The sequence below is a fragment of the Gopherus flavomarginatus genome, chromosome 5 (assembly GCF_025201925.1).
Source record: "Gopherus flavomarginatus isolate rGopFla2 chromosome 5, rGopFla2.mat.asm, whole genome shotgun sequence".
NCBI classification, from domain to species: domain Eukaryota; kingdom Metazoa; phylum Chordata; order Testudines; family Testudinidae; genus Gopherus; species Gopherus flavomarginatus.
The window spans coordinates 51,409,086-51,419,035 of NC_066621.1; the positions used below are offsets into that span (position 1 = coordinate 51,409,086).

Below are 9,950 nucleotides of genomic sequence, written 5' to 3' on the forward strand. Positions count from 1 at the left end.
ATAGAGTCCTGCCCCGTGCCTTCACTAGCAGGGCCAAGTACTGATTTTGCCCAGATCCCTAAGTGGCCCCCTCAAGGATTGAACTCACAACCCTGGGTTTAGCAGGCCAATGCTCAAACCACTGAGTTATCCCTCCCCCCTTGAGGGATAAGTCATCTTGGGTAAGTCACTTAACCTTTCTGTGCCTCACTCCCCCCATCCCAATGTACAGTGCCTAGAAGAATGGAGCCCTAATCTCAGCTTGGTTCTCTAGGTGCTACTGCAATACAAATAACACTAGTTGACCCTTGCATAGAGTTCTGGAGTGTAATGTGGGTGTGCATAGATATATTCTTGGGGCAGGGGGGCAGATAGAGGAAACCTGGTTGCATAGCACGAAGGGAATCTCTGGACTCTCACAGTACCAAACCCCACTGGGTACTCTTGCTCAGGGACCAAGTTACATTGTAAGAAGGGATCTCTTGCAAATTACTGTTCCTCAAAAGTGCAGTGTACATGCTGTGAATTTTCATCATGCCAGGAGCAGATTGCTACTGCCTTAGATTCCATGCATGCACAAGATGCAGAGACCGTATACAGGCCAGACACTGTGTACTGGTCACTCACACGTGAGGTGGAAATGATGGACCTACTCCCTGACAAGCCTATGTGGACTTTTCAGCCTGAAATCTCAGTATTCAATATCTAACCCTTGACGCCTCATGATGAGTATATGTGTTCTGAGGAGCCTGAAATGAAGGACATGACCTGAGTACCAGAGGGATAGTCGTGTTAGTCTGGATCTGTAAAAAGCGACAGAGTCCTGTGGCACCTTATAGATTAACAGACATATTGGAGCATAAGCTCTTGTGGATGAATACCGACTTGGTCAAATGCACCTGACCTGAGTAAACTCCCTCCTTTCGCCACCCCACAGAAGTACCACTTCCCTTTCTGTTCTCTTCCCCCGTCCCTCCTTGCAGACACACACAGCAGCTGCCTTGTGCTGATACCCACCTACCAGGCACCAATTCACTTCTCTGCATAATGTCACCTGGGTCTCCATGTTGATTCCTCCCTGTCTTCAGCCCTGCACTGCAATATGCCCTGTCTTCGGGATTGAGATATGCTGGAGGGAAGGTGTCTCATCAGGGACTAGTGTTCCCTAAAGAGGGGTAGTAGGATTGGACTGGCTGCACCTTTTGAGTCCGGACCTGCCCCCACCTTTCTTCTGGCACAGCACTCTTCAGAAACTGGTGGAGCATGCATGCATGCTCCAAGGATGGACTGTCTCTGCATGATAACTTTGGCAATCCTGCAGTGGGGCGGGAATTGTATATTAATATTCTGGTCACTTCACCATTGGTGGGTTCAAGAAGAGAAAGGATTTACTGTGCTTGGAGAAACAGTCAGCATCGGGTGGGGTGGGGGTGAGAGTTGGAAAGTCAATTGCTTTATTAAGAAGTTTAATTAAACTACACAAGCAGGTGGTTGTCAGTTCCATTTCAGATCCATTTTAGAGACCTCACTCACATGGCTGTGGATGGAAAGATTCAACCAGTGATTCATAGGAGAGAAGCATTACTTCATTAGAAAAAAACTGTGGCTAAGGATATGAACCCTTTCAGGATGGTTGTGGGCTATGTAAATGTTACTTTGTCTGGTTATTGTTGGTGAGAGGCCAAGAGGTGACAAAAAGAATAAAATCCAGTTAGGAATTTGCTATTGATTTTTATGTGGAAGATGCTCCGATACCAAGGGAATGGGCGGCAGTATAAAACCCTAAAAGAGGACAAGGATTTGCCAACCTGATGAGAGCAGTGGTGTCTGCAACTTGTGATATAATTTAATATTTGAATATGAATGGAGATAATTCAGGTTCTTGCTGATCACACTTTTTGTGTCTGCTCTCCTTGCGCTCCGGGGTGTAGTGGCTGGGGATCTTGACTAATAATGCTGACAGTCTGTTTCTCCCCTCCTCCCCTTCCTCCCATCCACCCGGCTGATGCACCTCCTAACTAACATGGGGGGAGCTGGGGCTGGTGGGGTGTCTGATCAAAGGAGAGGCTACTCTCTGTAAACCTCTCTGCTGAATGGCTCTGACTAAAGGTCACTTGCATTAACTAGTGCCAGTGGCATTGGAGTACATTGGAGCACTGAACCATGCTCAGTGAGAGGAAATATTATTAGCAGCATTTGTTCACCAGTCAAGTCCAGATGGTGCTGAATAAATGGAATTGCTGCATTTTGCCTCATCTTACAGCCCTTAATGACATCACCCTGGGGAAGATCTGGTAATAAAACCGGCATCCCATGCCTACTTCATTATGACATCAGAGGCACTCCCTGATTTCTGATTTGGCTGAGATGGCTTAGATTGCCATGGGGGGAGGGGAGCGTTAATTTTCCCCTGACTCTGCTAGTGAATGACTTGGCCTGATGATGTCACACTCAAATCCAATACACTCGGCGGAAGGGAGGGGGCAAAAGGGCAACTAATAAAATCAAATCTGGGGTTTCTGTGATTTGGTCACCCCTTTCAGCGCTGTAAGGGCTGGGCTACTGCAGATTGAGTTTAAGAACTCTGTCCCCTCTTGTTTCTGCTGTCTAACCTTTTCCCTCTGCTCCTCTTCCTGTTCAGGAAAAACTGCTTTTCTTGCAAGGGGGGATATTTTGTTTAAAGTGAGTTTTGGCACTTGTGAAAGGCACCAGGCTAACCTCCCTGGATCCTGAGGTCTTCTATTAATGTACAGTGCAGGCAACAGCTGTGCAAGTGTCCCCATGTACATCTGGCACTGCATATCATTGCTTTGCACTGTTGATTGCTGCCACGTTCTTCCTCAGAGGTGGCTGCACTTTAGTGGGCAAATGGGTGATTTATACAATATGGTGGAAGTTTTTCAAAGCCCCCTAGCAAATTTGGGCACCCAGTGCCTATTAGCTATAACGTCCATACCCCTTAGGCAGCTTTGAAAACATCAGTCTGTGTATACACAGTGGCGGATTAGCCACTGGGCCAATGGAGCGCATGCCCAAGGGCCCCAGCCCAGTCCGCCCACCTAGTGTTTTTGCTGGGGAGCAGGGAAAGCCCCCATGTCCCGACCCCACTTCCTGGCAGGATCACTAGGCGGGGAGGGAGTGGACTGCAGATGGAAGAAGTGGGAAGGGGCCCCTCCAATTGCTCTGGCCCAGGGACCCACAAAACTGTAATCCATCTCTGGTATAAAGAGAGCATTTGTAGAATACTTGGCTATCATTGACTGAAAGCCAGTGTGTAATGAATGCTTATACTTTTTGCCCTTCAAGCATTCAGTAGCTTGAAGTACTTTGAGCTCTGTGAGACTGAAGGGAAGTGGTCCCTGCCACTTACCTCTATAAACAAACATAGTCGGCCTAAATAAATCTGCTTGCTTTCTCTTCAGAGACCAGAGTGTAACTGCCCACAGTTAAGCTACCACACAGTTCTTCTAAACAAGCATATTTTATTCTTAAGGTAAAAGCATTGCAGCAAAAATATTAAAAGCAATAAAAAAGTATCTACATGCATGCTAATAAGCTTACCAGAGATCATCCCCTCCAGCGTGGTCTCTGGCAGGACTAATCCTTTAAAACACCTCCTCTGCTTTGTGGTTTCAAGTTCATCAGACTCTTTGCTCAGAATGAGATCACTCATGGAAGTGTCCATCCTTTTATATGGTTTGGAGGTCTTTGAACTGGAGTATTCAGGAGCAGGTATTCAAACAATAGGTATCTCTACTCAAGGGGTAGCTTCAAAAGAGTGGATTCAGAGTGGGTCATTTGCATTTCTCTCACCCCCGAGTGTTTCCTAGGAAATCCACTTTACGTATATTGTCCTAGAAAGTCCTTTGAAGTTCCTGATATCTCCTAGAGATTGCATTAATCCTGTCTTCCTGCTAGAAGTAATTCTTCTGCTCCACTCTGTGCTCATTAGGCCTCAGCTGGAGTATTGTGTGCAGTTCTGGGTGCCACATTTCAGGAAGGATGTGGACAAATTGGAGAGAGTCTAGAGAAGAGTGACAAAAATGATTAAAGGTCTAGAAAACATGACCTTTGAGGGAACTGAAAAAATTGGGTTTGTTTAGTCTGAAAAAGAGAAGACAGAGAGGACATAACAGTTTTCAAGTACATAAAAGGTTGTTACAAGGAAGACAGAGAAAAATTGTTTTTCTTAACCTCTGAGGATAGGATGAGAAGCAATGGGCTTAAATTGCAACTAGGGAGGTTTAGGTTGGACATTAGAAAAACTTCCTAACTGTCAATGTGGTTAAGCACTGGAATAAATTGCCTAGGGAGGTTGTGGAATCCCCATCATTGGCGATGTTTAAGAGCAGGTTAGACAAACACCAGTCAGGGATGGTCTAGATGATACTTAGTCCTGCCATGAGTGCAGGGGACTCTTGAGGTCCCTTCCAGTCCTATGATTCTAAAGAAGTTTCCATACAATCCCCCACATTAATATAATGAACCCCAAGCGTACTTGAATTAAGTTTGTTAGCTCAGTAAGGTTTATCCAGGATATTATAGGATATTGCCATAATTGTCACAAATTCAGCCCAGCTCTTCTTACTCATCTGGGAATGACACTGACAGTGACTTGTGATTAGCTGGGCTGCCTGGCATCTGTACCACTTTGTCGCTGCCTTGCACGGCAGTTGGAAGGATCTGTTTAGATTTATTGTCTGTGGCTTTAAGAGGGATTTTCTTGCTCTCCCTCTTTAGGTTGCCAAAGACGTGAAGCAGTTCTACGACCAAGCATTGCAACAAGCGTTGCAACAAGACCTGTCAGATTCTGATGCAACTAATGCAAAAACTGTGGTGAAGACCTTCCATGAAACGGTAAGGTGCCTGGGATAGCTATGGGGGCTCTCCATAGGGCATAAAATAATTTACCCAGTCGCGGTACTACCTCCAAATAAAAGGTCCCCAGGTATCCCCAGGAGATATGCACCTTGGAGTAATCTGACCAACCCATGTGTGATGAGCCCTCCTTCGGTTTGTAAGGCTACAGAAGTGGTCAGATATAAACATTGTTGTGCATAAACTGCTCCACTTGCAAAGGACGAGGCAGTGAGATTGAACAGCTGGTGCCTTGGACTCAGTGTAGCAAAGGCATTAACATGATCAGGAGCTGGGTATCAAGGCTTTCTCAGCACAGGGTCTTTGCTGTGAAGGTCCGAGTTAGCTCAAGCCTAGCTATTATCAGAGCTTGGTGCAAAAACCACCTCTTTTCAGAAGGCTTGTCAGATAACAGAAATGAGCTGAAGGAATGATGACAGGGAGATGCCAGGTCTGAGTATTTAAACCAAGGGATGGCAAGAACAGGGCCCACTGGAAACTAAATTACATCCTGATCTTAATAATAATTTGCCCTGGATGCTTAGGCATGTTGTATAGCTACCTGAGATAGATAGGATGATGGACATGCCCACATAGTATTCTGTCTAACAGGGAGCCCATTAAGTCAGGTCCGAGTTCAAATAAAAGCCCTTTTGTTTACCCTGAAACTATCCCATGCCTCCATTAAATAGAATCCAATGGAAGAGGAGCTCAGCTCAGATTAATTCGTCCAACATTTCCTCTAGCTAGAGCTTCTGGGATCTCCAGGGACCAGGAATACACATCTGGTAGGATTATCCTATCCAGCCACTGCACTACATAGAAATCAGAACTTGAATTTGGAGGTTTGCTACTCTCCATACGAGCCAAGCTAATAGCTGTGACCTGGAAATGCAGCCTGCTAACCCTGTGTTCTCTCCACATATAGCTGGATTGCTGCGGTGCAAACACCATGATGGCCATAGGCGCCTCATTCATCAAGAATGATCTCTGTCCAAAGGAAAAAACCTTGTTGGAAACTCTTGCCCAGGTAGGGATGGCTGCTGTTTCTACCATACAGTGTTGGGCGAGGGAGCAAGTCCATGGAGCCCTACTACAATCTTGACACACCCTGGAAACTCGCCCTTGCCCTGGTAGGGAAACAGGGGTTGCTCAGTCCCAGTTCTTGAATTAGAGTTGACTTCCCCATCACCCTACCACCGAGAAGAGAAAGAAAGCAATGCATCAGATAAAACAACCCGTCTTCTGTCTTAATGCCCATTTAGGAGCCAGTCCTCTCTGCTAGCTGGCAAAGGTGTCGGGGTGGGGGGAGAGTAAGTGGGGATAGCAAAGGAGTAAGGATAAGAAACTCATCTCCTCATCATTGACAGCCCCACTGGAAATGGCTGGGCTACTCAGCACCAAACAAATCCTTCACAGGAAGTCAGTCCAGGGCATGGTGCTGTTCTTGCATGCTACGGTCAGGGCTGGCTCCAGGCCCCAGCGTGCCAAGTGCGTGCTTGGGGCGGCATGCCTCGGGGGGCACTCTGCCAGTTGCCGGGAGGGCGGCAGGCGGCTCCAGTGGACCAGTGAGCGGTAGAGCGCCCCCCGAGGCGTGCCGCCGTGCTTGGGGCAGCGAAATGGCTAGAGCGGGCCCTGGCTACGGTTAGGGGCTAGGGATGGCTCCAGCTTGGCAGTTACTCAAAAATGCAGGAAATAAGGTGCTGGAAGCTACCAATGGGGTGAAATTTTCATTCCTACTGAAATCCATTGGATTTTTGCCATTGATTTCATTGGGCCCAAGAAATTACACATGAAGTTGCATGGGAAGGGGGAGGGATAGTAGAAATATTGAACTCCACTTCTTCCTGTACAAGTGTGCCTTGGTGCACAGCTAGAGAGAGAGCCCAAGCTGTCTGACATGCGTTCTTCTCTGCTTAGGGTCACCTGCCCCAGGATTGTCATAAGAAAATTGATGAGCTGTTCTCAGAGAAGTTGTACCTGATTGGTATTGCAGCCATCGTGGTAGCTGTGATCATGGTAAGTGTGAATATTGGTGCAGCATGTGAGGGTTTATGGTTTAAACTCTGTGACTTTCATCTGAATTTTTAAAGTGAAACCATAAATCTAGTGCTCATGAAAGCATGTGTCTAGCACTGACTCATTAACACGGCATGGGCTGTGTTACTCCATATAGCTCTACTGATCTGAAACTCCTACTGGGATGCCCCCACAAAACTGACCTCTCCTGCCCTGTTTGTTAAGAAAGCCCCTCCACAGCTGTACCAGTGCTCTGCAATTCTGACAGATCCCCCCTGTACTGAGGTGAGTGTTGGCTCCATGACACAGACGGAGACTCACTAGAGAGTAAGATGGGAGCTGCCAGACTCGTAGAATTGTAACCAGAGCCATATTTAGTGGCAAGTCTCTGGAGTGTACAGGCAAAATAACTTCATCTGCTGCCCCACCTCATCTCCCTTGAAAACCATTTTAATTTCATCCTTCCCATGATGCACTCCGCTTCCCACCTCAGTGTAGGTAGACTGGAGAGCTAACCAGGAGCACAGTGCCCCTTTCCTTGTCCATTCCAATTCTCATTCCCATCAGTGCTCTCTCTCTTCTGTCCTGCAGTCAAGACACTGAATACCATAGTAACTGTCTCCAGGCTGGATGCTCTGCTCTGAGTTCTAACTCGTGAGGTCCACAGCAGAACAAGCGGTGGTTATGAATTGTGCCAGGTGCCCCTTTTAGAAACCTAAGGCAATGTTTTTACTTAAAATACAACTAACCTGTAGTGCTCTCTGCTGCAGGATATTACAGAGGTGTACAGTATTTTAAATTTTACAAGGGGATTAGACACATTTTTAAAAACCACTCTAGTTGAGATGAAGTTACAAGAGCTCTCTGTCCTGTTCTTCAAGGTGCAAGCGGGTCTCTCAGCTGGAGGAGGCAATTGTATTTCCTCCTACATTTCAGAACTTCTTCAGTTAGTTCATATGAGATTTCTCCTCCTTCCTCCAAAGCATCCACTGGGTACTTTCAGAGGCAATATACCAGGACTAGATGGGCCATTGTCCTGTTCTTGCATTGTAAATCGTGAGCTGAATTCTCAACAATGTCCAGGTTCTGCTAAGACACAGTGGAGATAGCGTGACTTCAGGAAACAGCCAATTGCAATGCCCCGATCCTGTTGTACCCAGCACTGGAGGAAGTTAGAGCAGCTGAGACCCTAACTGGGTTACAGTCAGTGGAGGATAGGTATAGCATGGCTCTGCCCAGGACATCACCCCCACTTCCTCTTGTGCCACAAGTGGAGGAAGGATGATGGAGTCCTGGATTAGCACAGCAGACTAGGGAATCAAACTCTGTATCCTTAAGCTCTGGCCAGGAGAAGATAATGGATGGGGATGTCTTTTAGGTCATTAGGGCTTACAAATAAGAATTTCACTGGTAGCTTTGTCTCCTTACAGATCTTCGAAATGATCCTGAGCATGATACTGTGCTGTGGCATAAGGAATAGCACCGTGTATTGAGAAGTGGAGAGTTGGGGGGGAAGGTTGGAGATGACCGTGCAAAAGGGACCCCAAGTGCCACCAAGTGACCAGGAGACATTTCAACAAAAGACAAAGAAAACTATGTATATAAATACTTCCAATATTACCATACAGTACTTATCATTGTTACTTTAAACTACTTTTTTTTTTTTTTTTTTTAACAAGTAAAACTTTCCCATGACCTTGTGGCTGAGTTAGTTACACATCAGTTTTGTGTGGTAGGGAAAGCTACTGTACCAGCGATTCTGACACCTCCCCCCCTTTTTTTTTGTCCTCCCATTATTTCAGTGATGATGTTTATGGTGCAGAAACACAGAGGTACAGAGCAGCAGACTACAGCCTCTTGTGAGGACAGCGAACACCTTTGCCTTGGTTTTTTTTTTGTTGGTTTTAAGTTTATAATTGGAAAGTGAAGCAGGGTTTTTTTTGTCTTCCTCTCTTTTCCCCGTGGTCCTGACTCCATGGCATTCCCTAGCTACTCATAGGGAAGTTTGACTTGGTGTGCAAAGCCTGGTAGAAATGAGAAGCGGGGGACAGTCCTTCAAGCTGAGATGCAGCCAGGGGGCCTGTTCCAATCAGACACATTTATGTTGCTAAATAAACATGAGAGTTTAATAGTTACAATTTTAAATTCTAACTTTTGCTATTTTCCCCCTGGGGTTTGTAACTCATTTAAAAACAAAACAACACAACAAATTGACCCATTCATTTTGGGCTGAAGCTATCTCACAGGTTCATAGCCTGGGAGTGAATTCTTACCCCGTTTTTTTCCCTCAAATTCTACAAATGACTGAAAAATAAGCCTGCTTTATGTTCCTGGACACTTCTTTCCAGTCATGTAACATGGGGACTGAAGGGGCTGGATGTCCAGTCTGGTTTTGTTAGTTCCTAATTTGAACTGATACTTCTGTATAAAGGATATATTAAAAGGGGGAAGGTAGGTAAGCGCTGAGATCCGGAATACTCAAAATCCTCCACAAAACAAATGCAGGATGACTTTGGGGTGTTTTCTCATGTTATTTCAAACTAATTTTGTCTTTGCATCATAGTTCTCTTTGATACAGTTTTGTTTGCTCATGGCATATTGTCATATATGCTGTAATTATGCCAAAAATCCAATAACCTATTAAACATTGTTTTTTAAAAGCCTTTCATTTAAAACCTACATTAAGAGTTGGAAACCAACTCACTCAAGCTGGGAAATTCAGGATTTAAGAAGGCACCAGATTGAACATATTTTTTTTGTGTAGGTTAAAATCCAAGCTAGATGTTACCAACTAAATGTGTGTGGCTTTAACTGTATGCCACTCCATTGGACTAACAGAATCGCTGTTGCCCTGTAGATAAGAAGATAGTGTGCGCCTCAAATCCTACGTAATAAAACGTGTGTGTGTGTCTCTCTCTCAAAGATGCTCTATATGTATAGATAAATATATTTTAAACAAAGCTATTTCACTTTTCCCTACCCCTTGTGGGTACTTGAGTTGGGGACTGCAGCATCTTGCAGCTGTTGGCTGAGCCAGAAGCAGGAAGATTTTATTCTCAACCCAGATATGAGGTTCCTCTTGCTTTCTCCCCCTG

At 45.5% G+C, this 9,950-nt stretch overlaps 1 protein-coding gene across 1 annotated transcript in view; it reads left to right on the plus strand.

Annotated features, from left to right (window-relative positions):
• The window catches only part of CD81 (CD81 molecule), a 68,104-nt gene extending 59,583 nt beyond the window's left edge, over positions 1–8,521 (plus strand). The window contains exons 5-8 of the mRNA XM_050953763.1: positions 4,720–4,836; positions 5,765–5,866; positions 6,757–6,855; positions 8,286–8,521. Of these exons, the coding sequence (XP_050809720.1) occupies positions 4,720–4,836; positions 5,765–5,866; positions 6,757–6,855; positions 8,286–8,348 (381 nt within the window). The 3' untranslated portion in view covers positions 8,349–8,521. The remainder of the gene's footprint in view (positions 1–4,719; positions 4,837–5,764; positions 5,867–6,756; positions 6,856–8,285) is intronic.
• Positions 8,522–9,950: the final 1,429 nt, after the last annotated feature.